Source organism: Alosa pseudoharengus, unplaced genomic scaffold (genome assembly GCF_046254945.1).
Source record: "Alosa pseudoharengus isolate Yale_2024_CS ecotype anadromous, Long Island Sound unplaced genomic scaffold, YU_APseudo_1.1 YU_APseudo_1.1_scf_4, whole genome shotgun sequence".
NCBI classification, from domain to species: Eukaryota; Metazoa; Chordata; class Actinopteri; order Clupeiformes; family Clupeidae; genus Alosa; species Alosa pseudoharengus.
The window spans coordinates 7,542,224-7,566,077 of NW_027468774.1; the positions used below are offsets into that span (position 1 = coordinate 7,542,224).

The following is a 23,854-nucleotide window of genomic DNA, read 5'->3' on the forward strand; positions in this document are numbered from 1 at the left end:
CAAAAGAGTAAAGATCTGAAAATGTGCACTGTTAATGGTATCCACCTAATGATGGTTGTATGTTTGTTATCCAAGAAAAAAAAATACTCATATAGGAATATAGGTGATATAGGAAAAATGGGCTGAGTGCTCGAACTTTATTGGCCTATATCTCTGAAATGGAACAACATATCAAAATTATTTTGATAACTTGTGTGAGGCTTGGTCTAAACATTGTCTGTGAGAATTTTGGTGAAGATTTGATAATTTTTGAAGACTGTGAATATTTTTATGATGTTTGGCTTTTCTCTGAAATTGTGGCAAAACTAAACATTTTTAGAGCATAAGACCAGGGTGAAAAAGATGCATCTGAATGTAGAGATTAATATGATGAAAGAATTTTGAGTCTAGGTGAATCTGGTAAGGAGAAATAAGCGTTTTTGACAAGAGCGCCACCTTTGGGTGCAGTACCCCAAATTTGGGTTATGGGTAGTGGGGGGTACTGGTAACAATACTTGAAAATGTCAAGTTTTTAGGACTTACGGTTTATAGGAATATAGGTGATCTAGGAAAAAAGGCCTAAGTGGTCTAACTTTATTGGCCTATATCTCTGAAATGGAACAAAATATTAAAATTCTGAGCGATAACTTTTGTGAGGCTTGGTCTAAACATTGTCTGTGAGAATTTTGGTGAAGATTTGATTATTTTTGAAGAGTGTGAAACTTTTTATAATGTTTGGCTTTTCCATGAAATTGTGGAAAAAGTAAACATTTGTAGACCATAAGACCAGGGCCAAAAATATGCATCTGAGTTTAGAGATTAATATTCTGAAAGAATTTTGAGTCTAGGTGAATCTGGTAAGGAGAAATAAGCATAATTAACTTTTTTTTTCAATAGCGCCACCTTTGGGTGCAGTACCCCAAATTTTGGGTTATGGGTAGAGGGGGGTACTGGTAACCATACCTGAAAATTTCAAGAGTTTTGGAGTTACGGTTTAGGCTGCAGTATGACTTTTACAGAATTTTGGCCAAAAAATGAACGGTACAGAAACAATAGGGTTCCTGCAGCTACGCTGCTCGGACCCCTAAATATAGCTGCAAGCAGCAATGAGGGGGCCAAGCAGGCAGTTCAGCAGTCCAGAAGTCCAGATTTGCCATGCAACTCAATTCCGTGGCATCAGGCATATAGCATTAAGCAGTCACAACAAGTTCCATGTCAAACAACCCAAGATTGGCTGAGTTACAAGGTCAAGTTTCACATCAAAACTTAACTGATTTTGTGTGGCTGAACCAGGGCTGAGTGTCGCCGCCCCCTCACCCAGCCAACCCACCACTGCAATCGCCCCTGCCCGCCCCTGCCCGTCCCACCCCGTCCCACCCCGCCCCACCCTTGCACGCACGCATTAGAATTAACTGGATGGAACTCGCTGTCAACAGTTTCACATCAAAAATAAAAGATCGATTGAGATATGATCATGCTTGCTGTGATTTCAATGCCCCAATAGAGGTCAAAGGTCACCAAATTATTTGTGCATCATCAGGATGAACCAGATAGTTCTATGGGCTGCCATTGACCTCCATTGCAGAATAATGCAGCAACTACAGGCCAAAATACATTTTTGCCAATTACAGAGCCCCCTAGAGGTCAAAGGTCACCAAATTTCTTGAGCGTCCTCCTGGTGGGTCCAGAGGACCATGTACTAAGTTTGGTTTTGATACATGAAAGCGTTGCTGAGATATGAGCTCACTTCCTGTTTGGCGGCTTCGCCGCAAATTTCGATTGGCTGTTACAGGCAAACGCTTCTGTCAATTGTTCCAGAAAAAAATACACTGATAAGGCATGGTCTGAAGATGGTTTCTGCCAATTTTGGTGTGGATCAGCTGAAATTTGTGACTTGCGAATAATTATTCATGTTTTTGATTAAATCCAATATGGCGACCAAATCAATTACGATGACATCACAAGTTGGGTTGGGTCGGCCTAAGGACCTTCCACAGTATTGTCAGACACCACTAGTGCGTTTTAATTCTAAGCACAACAGCAGCTACAGGCCAATAGGCATATTTCTTAATTACAGCGCCCCCTAGAGGTCAAAGGTCACCAGATTTTTTGAGTGCCCTACTGATGGGGTTATAAGTCCATGTACTAAGTTTGGTTATGACAGATGAAAGGGTTGCTGAGATATGAGCTCACTTCCTGTTTGGCGGCTTCGCCGCATATTTCGTTTGGCTGTTACGGGCAAACAGTTTTAGTTCCGAAGATGAAAATCGATAACTTTTGTGCGGCTTGGTCTGAAGATGTTATGTGCTAAGTTTCGTGAAAATCGGACAAACTATGTGAGGCGTGAAACTTTTTAAAGGTTTTTGACAAAATCCAAAATGGCGGAAAATCCATCATGGCGGAAATTGACGTCATAGGGTGCGTTGAACTCGGCTTGGTCAAAGGATTCCAACGATACCTCATTTTTGACAATCGGGTCAACGGGTCAAAAGTTACGTGCGTGAACGCATGTCCAACTTTGGCCTGTTGGTGGCGCTAGAGGGTTCGACAGGGAGGCATGAAACTTGGTGAAATAAAATATTGGAGTGTCCCCAATCAGTGTGCCAAATTTCACAACTTTTGACCAGACGGTTCTATGGGCTACCATAGACTCCCATGGCGGAGGAAAGATGTTAAATAATAATAATAAGAATTCATAGAATCACTAAGGGTTGCCTCGCAGCTTCGCTGCTTGGCCCCCAATAATAATAGGGAAGAAAACATAGAATCACTAAGGGTTGCCCTGCAGCTTCGCTGCTTGGCCCCCAAATATTGAAACAAACCTTAGGCCTATAGGCTACATAGGCTACATCACTTCAGGCAAATGCAAAACGCTAAATAATTTCCCCATTGAAAATATGCTATCTGACATATGGGTAATGTGGTGACTATTGCATTGCATGTTGGCTGGGGATATATAAAATACTTACAATGTTTGCCCTCTGTTTTTTTTATGGATTCATTTTGATTTTCCTTGTTGTGTCTCTAAGCTTCAAATATCCTAACTCCTCACGTCATAGCCCATAGCTTAGCTAAATTCCCAGCTTGTTTAGGACCCCCTGGCTACCGATACTGTGATACCTTTAGCCTACTATGAGGGTTTTATGCACCAAAGTAAATTAATTGTGTCTTGTAAATGATGTCTGAAATAAATGTTTTAGAACTTAAATGTGGTGTTATGAGCTATACTCATTAGTGAAAACGAGTTAACAAGTGGTAGCTAGGGCTAGTTGGTTATTAAACATAAATAATAGCTAACGTCGGGAGGAGCAGGATATAGCAAGTAGGCCTATAGCCGTTTAGTTTATGATGGTAGTTAAAATAAACTGATCAAACATTTCAGATAGAAGTAGGCTAGGCCTTCAAAGTACGAGCAGGATATAGAAGCAAGTAGCCGTTTAATTTATGATGGTTGTTAAGACAACTGATCAAACATTTCAGATATCCAACTGTTGCTAGCAGAGTGAAAGTGAGCTTGTGCAGTCTAGAGATACGGATACGGCTGTTAATGTGTAGGATAGACTATAATTTAACGTGTAGGCCTAGTTTTTTTTCCTTATCAAATGTGAGGGGGATGATAGCCTTCTCTTCAAAACTGCGGGTGTTATCCCCCGTACCAACGGTGCGCCTGCTTCGTTGTACAGCTGACATGGCTGCATTCACTCACTGTGTGCTGTTTATTGTGAAATTTCGCAGGGGCGCTACGCTAAGGTGATGGGTGAAACGAGGGCGATTCTAAATCGGCGACTCTGTTTAAGAGGAGAGGAAAATATTATGTGATTTATAAATGGGGTGGCAACAGGGGTGGCAAGAGTGTGTCCCAGGGGTGGCACCTGCCACCCTTTGCCACCCCGTAGATCCGCGCATGCCATACGACGGGTTTTTTTTTTTTACTGCTTCTGCCTTCGTCACCACAGGAGTTTTCTATTGGGTTTAGGTCCGGAGATGACCCAGGCCACACGTTTTCTATTGGGTTTAGGTCTGGAGATGACCCAGGCCACATTTTTTTCAAAAGAATCCCCCTCTCTGTTATTTTTACAAATCGCACCCTTCATACCGGTCAGTTTTTGCCATATGGCATGGAGCTCCAACCTGCTAGAAAATGGTCACTCCTGAATGGTCAAGCCTGCCTCCAGGCTCAACCGTCGTCCTACTATCGTTGTTATAGTTTCCATTCATAAGCATTGATATGGAACGGCGATTAAACTTTTTTTACCAGATCTACTTCATAGGTGTCCCGTTATTCAGAATTAAAAGCCACCCCGCAGCCAATCAGAAAAGAGTATTTCGTCTCTCCGGGTGATAACATGTATTAACCATACATAACCATCCGGTGCACGTCAGGGAGTTCTTTTCTACTTTCGCCCTCGTCCATTAATTCCATATAATAGGACACCACCTAATAGGCGGCCATTATCCATTACTTATTTGCACACCTATGAAATAGCTCCAGTTCACATATATTCATATCTTGTGATTGGCATATAGGGTATATGATGATGGGATTATTTTAATTCCAAAGGCCAAGGGAACTTTATCAGGATGTATAGTACCCTGGATTCATGAAATAACTGACCTTTAAAAAAAATAATTGCCTGCCTCTATGGGAATTGTGAATTGTGAAGGGGTGTGAACACTTACTTCCCCTGTATATTAAGGAAGAACATTTATTTATTTACGATACATTATTAATTGACACGGTCATGACACATGAAACCTAACCCTAATCCTAATCTCTAACCCTAACCTAACCCTAATCCTAACTCTAAACCTAAACCTAACCCTAACTTGTTGTGACAAAAACCGAATGTCACTTAATAACATTAGCGTTATGTCATAAATGTTTATGACTTGTTTATGACACGTTCATGACAGTGTCATATCACTCTTATGTCGACACTGTCAAGTAAAGTGTAACCGATATTTCCTTTTTTCTTTACTTAAGGCATTAAGATCAATTTCCAAAAGATTCCTCTTTTTTTTATTCCTCTTTTTAGTCAACTTTAGCATGTGTTCATAAACTTATGAGCACAACTGTATATAAATTATAACAGCAAATGAACACAACGTAAGTGGCAACAGTGGTATAAGTGGGATAATGGACTGGTGTTTGGTTCACAGAAAAAATGCACTTACAGTACGAGTTGTAAACGGCGTGTTGGGGCCGTTTTACCACCTTGAACGTGCATTTCTTACTGTGAACCAAACGCCGTGTCATACACAGTGTTCGAATTACCATAGGGCCCGGTAGTGCCCCGCCCCCTTAGTTCTGGCCAGGGCACTACTAGTTCTGCTCGAAATCACCATCAGAGGGGGCCCACTCATTCATTGTGAAGTTGCCAACCCGTAACTATGATAATCTACTTTTTCCCCGTTGGTTGACAGAAATTAAGTTTTGTGCCAACACGTTGTAAAAACACAACCCACAACACTGCCTTTATTTGGTGCAAATCTCCTTTACTCCTCCTCTCCTTTTCTCCTTTACGCGATTCACATTAGGCCTACTAGGCCATCACCGCGAGCGCGTACAAAATGTTTTGCAATTTACCTTCATTATACCAGCAGTCGTTGCTTCTTTTACTGCGTCGATTCGCGATTGAGTGCGCATCTAATGTAACGGCGGTGTCTTCGCGGAGACATCCTCTCCAGTTTCATTTTTGCTGTTGTTGCGAGCGAGCTTAGGCCTATAGACTACGATATGGGAAATACTTTATACAATCAGCTTCAGAAATGAATGGGTTTTCCTTGGCCTGTACTACTAACCTGGCCCTAGCCAGATGAATTTCACTCCGCCTAGCTCCACTCATCCATCTGGAACCGATCCATTGAAGTGTTGCTTCAGAAGGCTGGACCTAATCAAAAAATGCTTGCATATGATTGAATAAGCCACTTGTCCGTCATCTATTGACGTGCTACTTCAACCACTCTCATCGAAGCCAACCCGTGACGCTGATAACAGTCTCACAGTCGCTTCTACGCTATGTCACATCTATGAAACTCCCGCCCTGCATCCTGATTGGCTAAACCATAAAGTTGGTTGGAGAAATCACTCTCAATGGAAGAGGTTCCAGATGGATGTGAGTGAAGCTAGGCGGAGCTAAGCGGAACGACATTCATCTGGCTAGGGCCAGGTTACTGTACTACACCTTTCCACCAGTTTTGCGAAAATTGTAGTTTTTGAGATGTTGACAAACATGCGTAAGCATGCAATATGAAAGTCTGGGATTGTGGAGAACTAAATGGTCTACTGAATAAGCATTAAGTCGAACCTTTAAATGAAAAACACTCATTGATAATCAAAAAAATGTAACCTATAAAGTTTACTTTTGCGCATCAAAACTCGTTTATCGCCTGTAACTTTGTGACACAATGACATAGCAGGACGATATTTGGCTGATAGAAGGAGGTTAACATGCTCTATGTTTTGACCGAAGGACGTCTGTCCATCATCACTACACTCGGAGAAAACTGGAATGTTTCATTCGTCCTGTGTTTCAATCGTCCCAGCTCTACTCTAATGCCTTCAAGCTATCCCCACTGTACGGGGAGAGGTTATGAACAAGGCCCGGGGAAGATAATAAGGGACAAAAGAAATCTGGGGGTAACAAATACTAAGAATCGGAACCTAAAATGGAAATTTTCTCCACATATCTCTGAGCATCAATGCGCCTCCCCTGGTCCAGTTTAACCCTAAGCCATTCGTGAAATCATGGCTCAAGGCTGGGCATCGTCCATCAACTGCGTGGAAAACGGGAAAAAATGCCCAGAAAGAGATCAATAGGCCACTTTGGGACTATCTTCAGTAGGCTTAGCCGAGATGTGATAAAGACAGCTGTTTTGTGTTAACTTTGTTTTTTCAGTTGTGCGATGTTCAGTTGTGCACGTAAAATATATCTGTTCAGATTCATTTTTGACAATAGCCTTTGTTATTAGGCTGAATTTCATAATGTCATAGATTTCATTTTAATAAACTGGCTACCCTGCTTATTATAATCTATTGGATGTTGAATCCCCCCCCCAAGTGGGCCCCCCCGGAAACAACGGGGTAATTCGAACACTGGTCATACATCATCCCATACATCAATGTAACAGCTCTCTTGCTGAGAAGAGGTTGTTATTGTTGAGTTTGTCTATTCATTTTAAGAGGAACATATTGATGATTTCAACAGCACAAATCCTTTTTTAAATAAAAATGACCACCTTGTGTTTGGGGTGGCAACTACAAAGAGGAAACTTTTGGACTATTGTAACTGGGAACTGAATAAAGCTATGACACTCAAAATGTCTACCTTTCCTTGTTATGATTTCACATCTTTCTTCCACCATGGGAGTCTATGGCTCTATCGAAATGAGTTCAACGTTCCCGTGATGCCTCACAAAAGCCAACATTTTTTCCACATTCATCACAAAATTTGGCATAATCTTCAGACCAAGCTTCAAAATAGTTAATCACTGTCATTTTGATTTACACAGACGGTCACCTAGCCCGGTTAAAACCAGACTCTTCTCAGTCGTGTGGGTCTGGGGAAGGTTCGTTCACAGCCCATTTCCAAAGGGCGTTCCCAAACGGACGCCGATCAAAATGCCTCGGACGCAATAGGAGAGGCCAAAAACCAATCAGAGCAACGAAAGAGACAGAGTGACGGAAACACACAATTTGCAACACTGTCTGGTTGTAGGGAGAAGCAGGAAGAATTAACCATTTTTTAAATAAACGTAGGCTAATTTACAAAGACATCGTGCCACACTTAAAGCTAATATTTTGTCACTAGCAATTTACATCTGCCCTCTGTCAAACACAATTGCATTTTCAGCTCTGAACAAAACCGTTCACGTTTAAACGAGCATTTTGTTTCATTCGTCCTTTCTGGCTGACCGGGACATATAAAGCATGAATGGGGGACGAGAGACTGAAATGTTCAAAGCAATTATGCCGGAATTGTTTCAAGGCAAACACTGAAGTGTAGCATTCGAGTTATGCTCGCATAGCACACCAATTCAAAAGTAGCCTATGTGTTTTCTGTCGGCTACGTGTCCAGCTACTATAATCCTATAAATTAACAGAATATCAAACCGTTTTCAGTAGCCTACCACTGTTGCAGATATCACATATCCCTTACATACATGTTTGTACAATGTTGCATATTCCAACATAAGGAAGCAGTTAAGAAACTTCTAACTCCCTGTCTTAAAGGAGAATTCCGGTGTGATATTGACCTAAAGTGTGTTGAAACATGATACCGAGTGTGAACGTATGTCTCATAGCCCATCTCGGCTTGTCCCCTGCACTCCAAAATCTGGCGCTAGTTAGCCGATGCTACCAACAGCTTTTTCAATGGTGGTGCTTCGGCATCGGGCTAGCCATGCAAATAAATCACTGTTTTACACGGCTCAATGTGTCTCCACACTTCATTGGTAGACTACCGAAGGCCCTGACATTCAAAACGAGACATTGAGAACTTTTAAAAAGCACTGGTAGTTTACTTACAAGACGATTTATACAGACAGTATCTTCACGAAGTTTAGCGTTCGCAGCCATCTTGAATTTAGAAATAATTCAGTGGAAATGCATGGACTCCAGTTGCTGCTACTGGAAGAAACTGGAATCCATGCATTTCCACTGAATTATTTTTGGAATCTGATCCCTTCTCATACCTGTTCATTCTTACTCGTCACTCGACTTATCGTGACTAAATTCAAGATGGCTGCAAACGCTAAACTTCGTGAAGATACTGTCTGTATAAATCGTCTTGTAAGTAAACTACCAGTGCTTTTTAAAAGTTCTCAATGTCTCGTTTTAAATGTCAGGGCCTTCGGTAGTCTACCAATGAAGTGTGGAGATACATTGAGCCTCGTAAATGGTGTAAAACAGTGATTTATTTGCATGGCTAGCCCGATGCCGAAGCACCACAATTGAAAAAGCTGTTGGTAGCATCGGCTAACTAGCGCCAGATTTTGGAGTGCAGGGGACAAGCCGAGATGGGCTATGAGACATACGTTCACACTCGGTATCATGTTTCAACACACATTAGGTCAATATCACACCGGAATTCTCCTTTAAACCAACATGATATCAGCTTCAAACAAGCGGCAGCAGCCATGGTTGATGTTTTTTTTTTAAAAACCCCGGCTTCTTCAACAGGGTGCGCTATCGTCATCGTGTAAAGCCCGCCTCAAGGGTTCTGATTGGTGCCTCGATCTAGGAAAATTGGAAATGGGCTAGAATGGGTTCTTGGCCAGACAGACTTTCAGAGCGAATCTCGAATTTGCCGGAAGTACGTCTGGGTTTTTCCCAGGCTAACGGTCACCCAAAACAGCCAATAAAAATTGATGGTGAGGCCACCAAACAGGAAGTGAGGTCATACCTCTGCCAATCTTTGGCAAATTGCCATTAAACTGGCTGTGAGTGTGTATTATCTTTTCTCTGACATAATAATGTTTCCATGTTAACTCCATCCTGCAATACTGCTTGGCCCCCACATTGCTGCTTGCAGCTCAATTTTAATAGTGTAATTGTTGTAGAGAAGTTTGAAGAAAAAGCATGACATTAATTTACAGACATGATCCCACTCAACGAGGAATGTATCTGAAGTAAGTAGTTAAAGGGAAACTTGGCAGGATTTCCCCCTCTGCTGGAGAAATTGTGCATTATGCTATTTGAAACTGTGGGAAAAGATAACGATAAAGCACATGGATTTGTTTACAAGCTAGCGAACGGTTAGCATAAGTTTGGCAGAACTATGTGGATGTTACAAGGTAAGAAACACGATTTAAAACGAGTTTCTTGTTTCAAACTTCTCTTTCCGGGACGGTAGTCTCAATGTTGCACCACGGTTGGTTTTCCACCTGGGGACGCTAGGTGCAGCGGGGAAAGTCACCATTTTCACCGGAACAGGTCATTTAACCATCCAAATGATTTATAAACGGGTTTATTACGTTGAAATAGTTGCCAAGTTCCCCTTTAACACTGCATATTATATTGTGATGAGCATGGTTTTAATGACAATGCAGAAAGAGTTGAGATATTAGCTAATTCATTTTTGCTGTGACTTTCTGTCGCATACTGTACATTATTCGTTTATATGTAATAATTTTAAAGCACAGACACCAGTTAGAGCTGTATGTTTTCAGATTTTTCAGGGCTGTATTTTCTTTCACATGGATGCAGTTTCTGAAAAATATTTTGGTTAAAGGTGCTCTAAGCGATGCCACACGTTTTTTAGGCTAAAAGATTTTGTCACTTACTGCAAACATCACCTAACCAACAGCTAGCTGTCTGTGTCCTGAATACACTGTAAAAAAAACGCGATCTCTATGGACAGCCCAGGCTCCAAAAACGGCAACGGACCATGAAAACATAGCAAACTGTTCCAGCAAATCACAGACGAGATGCGCGTTTAGGAGAGTTTCAATTGCACGGGAGCAGCACGGGAGGGAGGGGGAGGAAGTAGCGAGCTAGCTCTCTGTTTTGTTTGAAAGTCAACAGAAGTGACGTTACCCAGCATCGCTTAGAGCACCTAAGTAAGTAATAAACTTAGGGAAGATGATTGCTAAGGGACACTACTTGAGTTTGAATTTCTTGAATTTCCCCTGGGGATCAATAAAGTATCTATCTATCTATCTATCTCTCTACAGTTCAGAGTATGTGCATAATTGGAACCACAGAGGAATGTGTGTGTTCTCACCAGTCGGTGTCTGTGCTTGTTGTTAACAGCAGCAATTATGGGAAACGATCAGCCAAAACGACGTGAGGAAAGTCCACCTCCCCCTCCTGAGCCTTGTAAGTGCATACAGTATATATACACATGCACACACACTCACACACACACACACACACACACACACTTTTTAAGTCATAAACTAAGAACTTAAAGGATAATTCCGGTATTTAGCACTTTGAGTCCCTTTTCTGGTTTGTTTTGGATGAACTAGAGTGGTGGACACCGAAATTTTGACGATGGGTCCTGTCTCGACTTTCTGACTTGTTTTGAATTGCCTTTGACTGGCTGGCTATGGGCATGTACAAACATGTCCTTAAAACAACTTAATGCCCTTAACGTTTGTTTTCAAAACTGTATAACTCACTGTAGTGTAGTGGTTAGTGGTGGTGTTTGTTGATTATTAAAATAAATATATCAGCGCAATGTATGATTTCAATGTGTGTTATTTGCTATTGTGGAACTATTTTTTCAAATACCTCACAACCGTGTATAAACTTCCGCTCAATATTTGAGTCTGAAGCATAGACAGTAAAAGAAGGTCTCGCAGGGGAAAGATTACAACCATAAACAGACCCCCTTTCCAGAGCAATGAGTCTTCCAACAGAAATCAATGAGATTTTACAAAATGGCAAATAAAACACGACAGAAACTGTATTTCGCTACGCTACTTGTTTTGGAACATCAACGAACATCACTAACCACTCGGTGAGTTGCACAGTTTTAAAAATGAACGTTAAGGGTTGTTTTAAGGACATGTTTGTGCATGCCCATAGCCAGCCAGTCAAAGGCGATTCAAAACGAGTCAGAAAGTTGAGACAGGACCCATCGTCAAAATGTTGGTGTCCACCACTCTAGTTCATCCAAAACAAACCAGAAAAGGGACTCAAAGTGCTGAATACCGGAATTATCCTTTAACTGATTCTATACACAAGTGTCAACATGACACTATGGAGGTTGAACAGACAACATAATTATGACATCATCAATGTATATACACATTTAATGACACCACAGCAATTTTCCACAGCATGCCATTGGTTGCTGGTACCTCCAAAGTCAATCTCATCACTTACAAATAATAACACAGTGTGTACAAAACTCTGATTTGAGAAACAAATTCAATTATCCTTCTGTCTGAACATTGTTTAAGGAAGGTGGTCGTAAGACTAATTCTTTCTTTCTCCTGTCTGTATCTGTGTGTGTGCATGTGTGTGTGTGTGTTAATGTGTCTCTGTGTGTATGTTGGCTGGTGTAAGTGTTACCTCGTCCCTGGAGGCCTTTCAACTTTGATATGTCGTAAGTTGAGTGTCACCAAAATAAACAAAAATACAGGAATTTTCTTTTCTGCATAAACTATTATTCGGTTTAATGATGTTACAAGCACTTTTATTATTTTATTATTTTCAGTGCAGAGGCATGAATCAGGCATGATTAGTATGAAATTGTTGTGCTGCTAAGAGCTGTTGAAATGTCCACTGTAATCATCAGTATTCAGTACATAACATGATAACCTGACTTGCTTTACACAACAATATTTCAAAGTTATGCCAGTCAATGGTACAGAATATATTACTTAATCTCTACAGAAAAACTCCCATTATTAATGAGGTGAGGGATCTGAAAATCTTCAACCCAGAGGTCAAGCTCCTACGTATCCTGATTCATGGTCCGGTCGGAACGGGAAAGTCCAGTTTCATCAACTCCATTGACAGCATCTTTCAGGGCCGCATGGCTCAAGGAGCTTTAGCTGAGGCTTCTACGTATGACGGAAGCTTCACCACAATGGTGAGAGGTCACGTTTGATGATATATAGACTTTTCCCTCCTCCTAACAGTTTCTACATTTTTAAAGATTTTTTAATTAATTTTGAGTAATTCATTGTAAGTTTTAATGAATGTACATACTGTAGAAGACCATTCCAAAGCTCACAGCATGTTGTGTTTGTAGTTCTACCCCCATAAAGTTAAAGATGGGAAAGGTGGGTTCCTGCCATTCGTCATCAATGACATCATGGGATTGGAGGACGGGAGCGGTGGAGCCCATGTTGATGACCTCAAGATGGCGCTAGAGGGCCATCTCAAAGAGGGTTATGTTGTATGTAGAATGCACACATAAATACAACCACATACACATATACTCTACACACACACACACACACACACACACACACACACACACACATGCACTCAGCCATGCATTCAGCACTTGTAATAAAAATAGGGAGCATGTGAATAGCGAATACAGCTTTTCAAATCGGTCATAAACACTCACTTGCATGGACAGATACTAAAACACATACTTTTTTGTTCAGTTTAACCCTATATCCACTATAAGAAAAGATGATGCGAAATACAACAGCAGCCCGACTCTGAATGACACAGTCCACTGCCTGGTCAGCGTGCTCCCTGCAGACAAAGTCCAATTCTTGGACGATCGCAATGTCTCTGACGTCATAAACAAACTGCGGGATATCAGAAAAAAAGCCACTGAACTGAGTAAGTCACCATGTTCAGCATTGCTCTTTTGATTGATTTAGCTGATCTAGGAATCTTCCAATCATCTTGGAAAATCATCATATAATCTACATTTAAGAGGTGATAATCCAGTCTTCCAGTATTTGCAAAGTTAGAGTTCAAAGATAGAGTCCAGTCTTCATGGTGGCAGAGAGCAGAGGGGAGAGGGAGTGGACATCCTGACAGCTGTCCTTCAGTCTTGAGGTGCGATGTTGTTACTCAAGGAGATGTTCCCCGCTATATGTAAGCCTTAAAGCCATAACTCCCCACTGGTTGCTCTGAGTGTAACGGTAGCTGGTGCATTAGACGAGGTAACACTTTATTTTAATGTGTCGCTGTTACAATGTATCTACCTAATTAGGTACAGTGGTACAACCTGTGTAACATGTACTATCAGGTACTATCATTGTACTTGCATTATGTATTTGTGGGTACCTACATATAGTTGTTACATTGTAATACTGAGTGCTTTTACAAAACTTTGCCAATTTGCCTACATTTTCATCAGAGGCAACGAGCTGACCTTAGACCTGCTGGATGGGGTAAATCTGGTCATGATAGATTTGATATACAAACGATTCTTAGCTCCAGTCAAGGCCTCATTGTCTTCAGTGTACAGTACATGTAACAGCTGTGCTGCTACAACCTTGTTATTCTTTGATACAGTGGAATAAACTTATTAAGTGTACCAGTTAATTACTTACAAGTACTTACATGCCAACAGCTAGACTAGCTACAGTGCTACAATCTGGGGGCATTTTTAAAATCATAGCACCCATGGGCTTTAGCCTGATTGTTAATACGGCCGCCTCCCAGTCCGAGGTGGTGCAGAGTTATGGGTTTGGGCAGGTACAGGAGCTGGGCAGTCACAGGGCTGAACCATGCATTCGTATACGGCCATTACAGTCACAGTAACAGTAACACAAAGGTTGCATAAGCTGAACTGCATGTCTGGCAGCATGAGACTAGGTGAAGTCATGTAGTTGGGTCAAATGTTTTCTTTCTGCAGGAATCCCACAAGTAATTCTCTTGACAAAAGTGGATACTGCCTGTCCTGAGGTCTGCAAAGACCTGAGGTTGATCTACAGAAGCAAGAAGATCAAAGAGAAGGTGTGTGTGTGTGTGTGTGTTTGTGTGTGCACACATGAGTTAATGTGTGTACACGTACAAGGACGCAAAGTGAACAAAAGATGTATTAGATGTTTTTTCCAGGTACTGTCCTGGAAAGCAAAAATAAACCTCCCTTTGTCTCTGTGTGTGTGTGTGTGTGTGTGTGTGTGTGTGTGTGTGTGTGTGTGTGTGTATGTGTGTGTTCAGATGCAGGAGTGCAGTAACAAGTTGGGTGTACCCATGAACTGCATCTTCCCAGTTAAGAACTACGATCATGAGATTGACCTGGATGACAATGTGGATAAGCTGCTCCTCTCTGCTCTCAAAAACATTTTGAACTTTGCTAATGACCATGTGGCGGAACATCATGACAAAAACAAAAAGAAAGAACAAGAGAAGACTTCCTCCCCTTGACAACAGAATGATGTTTTCCTTTCCGTCTTTACTTGATTATATTCTTAAATTCCTGACCTCTTCATTGTAATGGTACATGTTCAAAAGACATTTCTCTTCACAATAGCATGTACAGAGCCCGGGAGGCTCTTTGTATGTTAAGAGAACGTTCGCTCTTTTTATTATTTACTAATTGTGTGCTCATTTGAAAAATTGTGCGCTCATTTAAATTAAATTGGGTCATTTTACTAGATACTAGATATACAAACAGTTTAGTATATTGCACACTCAATTTACTACATAGTGCACTCATTTTACTAAGTTGTGTGCTCGTTTGAGTAAATAGTTCACTCATCTGAGTAAAAAGTGTGATAATGTTTCAAAATTTTGCACTCATTAAAAAAAAAATCATAAAGTGAAAATAAATGGCTGCATGTGTACACTGATGTGCATGCCTGTGTACACATTTTGCAAAGCCGTATTCACAGATGTATCCTTCAGATGTATCCTGGTATGCAATAGCCTGACAAGTTGTGGGTTAAATTCCCAGATTCTACCTTTCTTGACCTCTGAGGAGAATGCTAAATATAATGTAGACCTCTGCAGCAAAAATGAAACGTATAGTTCAACGTGTACAGTAAGATAATGTATATGTACCTGTAGTCATTCATACAATGCAAAAAGACTATAATAATATAGTAACAATACACTGAACTGAGTTGAACTCATGGAGACAGACAGAAATGTCAACTCCTCAACTTGTTCAGACCTTAATCATAAACTCAGCCTGTTTTTCTCTTGGTCCATTCTATTTTTCAGTCCATTTTGGCTCTGATAATTTTCCCTCTGCCATCTATGCTATTGAGATAATCTTCTGTTGAGTGAAATAAGAAATTAGTCCTTTTTAGAGACCAACTCTGCTAGAGGAATTTATGTCTTCAGACCTAATTAAATGCTTATGCTCACTTACATTTCATTCAGTATTTGCCTTTATTCAACTATTTAAACTTCTTTCTCCTTGTGGCAACAGAATGGGTTGTTCAGGTGATCTTCCTTATTTTGCCATGAGGTGGCGCCATTTCCACCCTAAAAACACAGTACTTAACAGGAATTAGGATTTTGTCTTTATGAACTCATGGAAGTATTTCTCAAAATTATTACTTTTCTTAGTGGTTAGTGTTTGATTGAGCTTAGTCCTTGTGTATTCTCTTGTTTAAGGGTATTGATTTCTCTTTTTCTTGTGCGTACATTTCGCCAATGGCCTTGTGGGGAGGACGTGGCAATCAGAGAGAGAATAGTAGTGTATGTGAGAGAATAGTAGTGTGTGTGAGAGAATAGTAGTGTGTATGTGAGAGAGAATAGTAGTGTATGTGAGAGAGAATAGTAGTGTACAGTATGTGAGAGAGAATAGTAGTGTGTGTGAGAGAGAATAGTAGTGTGTATGTGAGAGAATAGTAGTGTGTACTGTATGTGAGAGAGAATTGTAGTGTGTATGTGAGAGAGAATAGTAGTGTGTGTGAGAGAATAGTAGTGTGTGTGAGAGAGAATAGTATGTGTGTGAGAGAGAATAGTAGTGTGTATGTGAGAGAGAATAGTGTGTGTGAGAGAGAATAGTAGTGTGTGTGAGAGAATAGTAGTGTGTGTGAGAGAGAATAGTATGTGTGTGAGAGAGAATAGTACTGTGTGTGAGAGAGAATAGTAGTGTACAGTATGTGAGAGAGAATAGTGTGTGTGAGAGAGAATAGTAGTGTGTATGTGAGAGAATAGTAGTGTGTACTGTATGTGAGAGAGAATAGTAGTGTGTGTGAGAGAATAGTAGTGTGTATGTGAGAGAGAATAGTGTGTGTGAGAGAGAATAGTAGTGTGTGTGAGAGAATAGTAGTGTGTGTGAGAGAGAATAGTAGTGTGTATGTGAGAGTATAGTAGTGTATGTGAGAGAGTATAGGATGAATTATGGCCTAGACGGCCCCTAATACACACACACACACACACACACACAAAGAGTCACACACATAAACTGAAATGACCTTTGGAATGCTGACAGATGTTGGCTTATATGTTGCCAGTACTCCACTAACAAGCCACAGTTTCCAGGGTTAATTGGACACAGCAAAAAACTCACCTTTTGTTCTCCATGTGGTTAAAACCTCCTATTTCTTCGAAGTGCTCTATTTTAAGCGACAACTGTTCCGTCTCTGTATTTAAGTGAGTCTGCTGGTGATCTGGTGCGGCAGGATTAAAGCGGCGTTTCGTAACTCTGCTGGGCGGCCTGTATGCCATGCGCTGAGCGCATGTGTGTGGGAGAGGCGGCAGATGCGGAGCTGCTCATGGCCAGACGGGGAAGCGTGGTGGAGGGGAAGCTGGATTTATGCTCTCATAACGATCTGGGCCTTTATCTCTCTACCTGTTACAGCTGTGTGTGGCTCACAGCAGTTTACAAGCTTTCTTGTGTTTGCTCTCTCCCGCTCCCTTTTTTCCCTCTCTCTCTTTCTCTCTCTCTCTCTCTCTCTCTCTGAGTGTCTCCTCTCTCTGTTTTTTCTTTCCTTTTCTCTTTCTCTGTTCTTTCTCTCTTTCCTTCTTTCTCTCTCTCTGTTCTTTCTATATCTCTCATGTGTTCAGAAACACCCCATGCTGCTGCCACGATCAATTTCAATATTAGAATGCAGAGCACACTGACAGTGCCCAGTTCACACAAATCTAGCTGTTGCATGCATGCACACACACACACACACACACACACACTGAGGGCTTAGTTTTTTTTTTTATCTTGAACCAGTAAACCCTTAATGACTTACTTTCACAAAACCCTCCCTTCTTTTCCCTTCTCACACATTCTCACTCTCTCACTCTCTCTCTCTGTCTCTCCTCCATCCCCCTCTCTCTCCTTCTCTCTCCCTCTTTCTGTCCCTCTCTCTGTCTCTCCGACCCTCCCTCTCCATGCTCCTCTCTTTCTCTTCCCCTCCCTCTCGAAGAATCTCCCTCCCTCTCTGATTCTCTCTGCATCATCCCTCTCTCTCTCATTAATTCTCTCTCTCCCTGTGTCTTTCTCTTGCTGTCTCTCTCTCTCTCTCTCTCTCTCTTTTTATCCCTCCCACCCACTGAATTTTCAGTTCATCAGCCCATCTCCCTCAGACACATTCACAGTGCAGGAGGGATAGACAGATCACTGAGGGGATGAGTATAAGCAAAGGGCAGAGAGAGAGAGAGAGAGGAAAAGAGAGAGAGAGAGAGAACAGGACAGTGTGAGCTCAGCTGGAACTCTGTGAGTTGTTTACGTGCCTCACGCTGTTGCTGCTTCTTCAATTCACGTTCATTCTGGAGGAAGAAAATGAGTGTGACGGAAAGTGATTGAGCTTGACGGGAAAAAGAGAAGCAAAGAGGAACCAATCCTTTTTTTTCTTTTTTTTTTCTTTTTAGTGCTCCCGCTCTCATGGGGCTAAGACAGAGAGAAGGTCAGAGAGGCACCTGAATTAGAGAAACACGTAGGAGGAGGAGGAGGAGGAGGAGGAGGAGGAGGAGGAGGAGTCGGGGGGAGAGGGAGATGACTGGAGAGAGATATAGTACGAGAGAGAGAGGACGGACAGAGACAGAGAAGTCTAGTTATCAACAGAGACTAGGTGGCTGAACACTAGAGAGAGAGAGAGAGAGAGAGAGAGAGAGAGAGAGAAGGAGGGTGTAAAACACGGAGTTATCAGCTGTATACTCTGTAGCAGAGAGCTACTCTCCCTTGATGAACTGAGGACTCCAGACTCTTACTGGTCTATTCTCACTGGATCACGGAGACAGGGCTCGGCGTCAACCCAAAGCGAGAGCAAGAGGACACACACACACACACACACACACACACACACACACACACAGAGGTACAGGACAGAGTGATGGAGCCCTTTCTGTCTCCTGATATGGAGGGAGGAGAGGCAAAGGACAGGAGGAAGATTCAGTTCTCCGTTCCATCAGCGGTACCGACCCAGTTGGACCCACGTCAGGTAGAGATGGTAAGTGCAAGTTGTGTGTGTGTGTGTGTGAGTGTGTGAGTAATTGACATAAATGGAAGTCAGTTTCTGAATAACCTCAGGATTCTGTGGAAATTGTGTAGGGAGTCTTAAGGCACACAGCCACACACACACACACACACAGCCACACAAACACACACACAGGGAACAAAGACACACACACACACACATAGACACACAGAGACTCACAAACCCAGCTCCATTCTTTGTTTCCTATGTTATTTAATGTCATTTCACACTTGTTAAGTGTCAGCAGCAGAGACAGAAGGCTCTGCCTCGCTGTCTCCCCCTCTCTCTCCCTCTCCTCTCTCTCTCCTCTCTCTCCCTCTCTCTCTCCCCCCCCCCTCTTTCACACACACACACACACACACACACACACACACACAAGGAAATAGAAACATCACGACAATCATGTTACAGTAATATCAACAGCATGACAATCATGTTACATTAATGTACTTGTATGTATGTGTGTGTGTGTGTGTGTGTGACAGATTATAGAATAGGACATGCACACATGCATCCATCTCTTTATCGTGTGCGCTGGGACAGAAAATTGTTCATGTCATTAAGAAAGGTGGTTTATCAACAGGTGAGCCCTTTGCCATCATTAAGAAAAGCGAAAGAGTTATAAAGAGCAAAAGATACAGAGAATAATGAACAAATGATGAGAGGAAAAGTAAAAGTGCACAAGGGTACAAGGGCACAAGGGTACAAGGGCACAAGGATACAAGGGCACAAGGGCTCAAGGTAGGAACATGAGGAGGGCAGGAGGGAAAGAGAGACAAAGGGATCTCGTCAGGAAGAAAGACAGTAAGGGCGTTTTCACACCTGCCTCATTTGGTCCGGACCTTCAGACTTTTTTTCAGTTTGGTCTGAACCAAAATTGCTGGTGAGAAAAGTGCCTTGGACCACGGTCCGGATCAAAAGACCAAAATTTGGTCCGACCAAAAGAGGGTGTCTCATTCTGGATCAAACTGAACCATGGTTCGGTTTGTTTGCAGTATGAGAACTCTTTTAGATGGTTCGGACTTTCGGACCAATTACAGGAAGTTAAGGCAGCTAGCTACTATAGAAGAAGAAAAATAACTGGACAATAAATAGCCTAAAATTAGCTGCGGACGCACATGGGGAGAGGAGGAGATGAAATAGCCTATTTAATTACTATTTTGGTCTGACAATTTGGTCTAAAAGTCAGTTAGAAAATATGGACATCTACAACATTGAGAGGATGAGAGAGAGAGGACAGCATAGCATAGCCTACCATCTGTACGTTACTCTCAGTTACTTTGCCACTTTTCTCAGATCAGAATGGTCATTCTCAAAACTGTTTGTTCAAACTGCATATCATCTTAACACTTGTGCACATAATTGATGTGCTCTCCCCATTTTGAACAAATAGCAATGTTTTCGCTCATCCATGCAACTGATTTTGTACAAATGTCTGCTGTTTTATACATTTTCAATGGCTAATGTCATGTTGGTCAAAATGCACTATACTGCACTCTAAAAAATGATTCATGAGGTTAGTAGATAAAACTTAAAATGAAGAACATTCTCGACATAAAAAAATTAAGTTTGCTACTTATAGGTGAGTTGACAACTTATTTTAAGGAGTTTGTCATACTGAAAAAAAAAGAAAGCTGTCTCAACTTATTAATATATGGATTTTCAACACACAGTCTTGCTTTCACCTAACAATAGATAAGTATTAAGTTACTGAAACTTGTAAATCTCGTGACCAAACTTATAAAGCTGATAACACGACTAAACGTTCAGAACCTTCTGGACCACGCCTGAGAAGTAACAGAAATTATGGCACAGGATCCTGTAGCCTGCATCGAACATCAAAGGTACGTGCAAAGTAGTCTAGCCCAGTGTTTCTCAAAGTGTGGTCCGGGGACCGCTGGTGGTCCGCACGCTATCCCAAGTGGTCTGCGAGCAGATGGGGTAAAATATAATATAGATGAGTTGTTTGCCATATTGAACCAACATGTATGTAAATCCAAACAGTTCTGCAACGCTGCCTATGTAAGTTATGCCAGTTTAAATCATATGAATCCTCTGACACAATAAGCAAGGTGCAAAGAAAATAAGCAACGTGGCTCAGTGAGTAAGCCTATTGTGTAAGTAACTATTTAAGTAGGTCTACTCTTTTTTTAGCTAGGTGGTCCGTGAGGTTTTTTTTATTGATTAAGTGGTCCTTGGTCTGAAAAAGTTTGAGAAACACTGGTCTAGCCTACTATTTTTGTGTTTGTTTTAAAAGCAACAGCTATCAAACAACGGCACACAGTGCATCAAAAGCATTGTCACGTGACACTACATATGAAATTAATGTTACAGCTTGCCCTTTTGCTGAATATTTGAAAAGATGGATTTAGCTAGCTATCTACAGACAGTTAGCTATCGTGTCTTCCAAGCTAGCTGCTGCTTGCACAGTAATTAAACCATTTGAAAAGATGACTTTGGTAGCTGGCGTCTTCAAAGTTACCTGCAGCCTGCCCTTTGATAATTTGGAGTTAGTAAAGGTAAATTTAGCTGTCTGGTGTCTTCAAACTTCACCGTGGCAGCAGTATTCAGCACTTAACATTTTAGCATTGCTAGTTCTAACACTGCACGTGTTTGAGGATCATATTTGGTCGTCCTAGTTAAGCCTAACATTGTCACTTTTTATGAAGGTTTGTGGGCCATTTGACATTCTTAGCTTAACCTGAACATAATAGGTTAGGCCAACATTTATTCATTTTTGAAGTTTGAGAAATATTCTGTGTCAATCCCTGCAAACCACGTTGTAGATTTTGTTCATTTTGTTGTTTGTCTTGAGGTAAATTTTCTAACATTGTGCCTTTCTTTTATACAGATAAATGAAGAATTCAGACGGATCTCTACATTCATTCATCGCACAACTGGACCAGTTGCCATTGCTTTAAAAATAAACAATGCTTTCAGAAAATTTAAATTGCTGTGTGCTTTTATTCAGACAGAAGTGAAGTAAGTTACTATAACTTAAAAAGATCCATGCAAATTGTTACCTTAATTTTTTTTAAGTCATTTCAACTCAAGTTGTTTTTGAGTAAATATTGTGAGACTTTTATAGTGAGAAGAACTCAATTAGTTTAGCACAATCAACCTGATTTGTCCTCTAAAAGCTTAATTAAGTTGAACCAACTTAATTATATTAATTTGATCATATAATATAATTCAGTTGTTCTAACTATATAAGTCTCACAATATTTACTCAAAAACGGCTTGAGTTGAAATTACTTAAAAAGATCCATGCCAATTGTTACCTCAATTTTTTTAAGTTGAACCTGTGTATTATTTTTTAAAGTGTGGTTCCCTGTTGAATAGTCCTTCCTCATAAAACAAATTGGCTTGTGTCATTACATGCAAATGTGTTGAACTAGTTGTCATACCTAGTTGTCATATTCTAGCATATATAAATGCATGTGACCTGACCATAGGACCTGACAGACAGGAATATCAGGATATATAGAAAGATGTGCAGTGGTGCACAGCTCTGACCAAGGGGTGTTTTGCTGTATATTGCCATTTTTCATTTGCACAATGCTGTAAAAGCCTTTGTTTTCTTTATACTGTCACAATGTCTGTCAACAGAAAAAACATTGAAAGATATCTACTGTCTTGCAATCAACCCGCTCCACACACAATAATGTGTAACTTTGTAGTTTTGAAATAGAAAATAGTGCTGCCTTGCACATTGTTCATTAGAATATACGTACAGAGTGAACTGTCACATTGACAAGAAGACAAAACAGTTTGACAATCTTGACATAAACAATGGTAGTTAGAAATATTAATAAATGCTGCTAATTTTATGCTGTTGAACTATATGGTGCATGATTCACACACATAGTGTGACCTGTGTTATTTGACTGAGGGGCCCATTCAGATTTTAGGAGTGAATAACATCCCCCATAGTATATGATAAAGACAAATCACATAACATAACCCTTATTATTTGACTGAGGGGTCTTATTCAGATATGAGGGGTGGAGAACGTAGTAGTGACTTCACGCAGAGGCCCCTGGGCCTGGGCCCAGTAGGCCCGTTCAGAAATCCATCCCTGATCAAATGGATACAATGTAAATAAACATGAACATTGGTTCGGACCTTGGTCCGGACTCTCAGGCGTGAAAGCGACCCTAAAACAAATATCAATCAGGGACTTTCTTTTATAGTTTCTGATTTAGGGACTATCCTTTAATTACTGATCATCAGAGACTATCCTTTAATTACTAATTTATTTACAGATTGAGAGATTAGCAATATCCTGCCCTCATTATCGGCCTGGCTGACTGCCACTCTTGGCACCAAGCAGTGTCCACTCCAGTGACCTCTAGGCGACCTTAAGGTCAGATGGTCGTGGGATTACAAGCTGGTTCAGGTCACAGTGTGTGTGTGTGTGTGTGTGTGTGTGTGTGTGTTAGGGCAACATCCAGTATAGCGAAACAGCTATGTGGAGGAGGAATGCTGAGAGTCTGTGGACAAGGGCACAGGGGGAAAATCTATCATGCCACATCTGCTGTTTACCAACTTCAGCTAAGGCATGCACTCATGCACTTGTGCCCACACACACGCACACACACGCACACACACAAACACACACACATACACACACACGCACACACACACACAAACACGCACACATACAAACACACGCACATACACACACACACACACACACACACACACATACACACACAGACACAAACGGATACTGACATACCCACCCTCACACACACATATTTTAACATCACATCCTCACTCAGAAACAGTTTTGGCTACCTGCCCTCTGACATTCTGGCTGCCGTGAGAAACTTTTCACTTGACTTGAGATAATGCGAGTTTATGGTTTAGTGTGTTAATGTGTGTGTGTGTGTGTGTGTGTGTGTGTGTGTGCGTGTGTGTGTCTGTCTGTGGTTGTGTTTGGATGAACAACTTTGTGATTACTGATGTATTGTGGGAGGTTTTAGTGGCGGCTGGAGTGTTAGCACATGGATGAGCAGATCTTTGGGCCTTTGTATGTGGAGAGGGGACCTACTAGGGCTTCCTCAAAACCCAC

The 23,854-nt window shown here is 41.3% G+C and overlaps 2 protein-coding genes across 2 annotated transcripts in view; both read left to right on the forward strand.

Annotated features, from left to right (window-relative positions):
• Positions 1–12,293: 12,293 nt before the first annotated feature.
• Positions 12,294–14,776, forward strand: LOC143102271 (interferon-induced protein 44-like). The gene is made up of 4 exons (XM_076265769.1): positions 12,294–12,524; positions 12,687–12,825; positions 14,262–14,362; positions 14,570–14,776. The coding sequence occupies exons 1-4, from the start codon at positions 12,294–12,296 to the stop codon at positions 14,774–14,776; spliced, it is 678 nt and encodes a 225-aa protein (XP_076121884.1).
• A 3,700-nt stretch (positions 14,777–18,476) lies between these two features.
• Positions 18,477–23,854, forward strand: part of LOC143102272 (protein phosphatase 1 regulatory subunit 1B-like) — a 21,172-nt gene continuing 15,794 nt past the window's right edge. The window contains exon 1 of the mRNA XM_076265770.1: positions 18,477–18,750. Within this exon, the coding sequence (XP_076121885.1) occupies positions 18,634–18,750 (117 nt within the window). The 5' untranslated portion in view covers positions 18,477–18,633. The remainder of the gene's footprint in view (positions 18,751–23,854) is intronic.

Excerpts from the sequence above, each read along its gene's own strand:
- LOC143102271 (XM_076265769.1), top strand. The coding sequence starts at position 12,294 with ATGGTACAGAATATATTACTTAATCTCTACAGAAAAACTCCCATTATT. Across the intron at positions 12,826-14,261 it reads AGAGGGCCATCTCAAAGAGG|GAATCCCACAAGTAATTCTC; the intron begins GTTATGTTGTAT and ends TTCTTTCTGCAG. Across the intron at positions 14,363-14,569 it reads GCAAGAAGATCAAAGAGAAG|ATGCAGGAGTGCAGTAACAA; the intron begins GTGTGTGTGTGT and ends GTGTGTGTTCAG.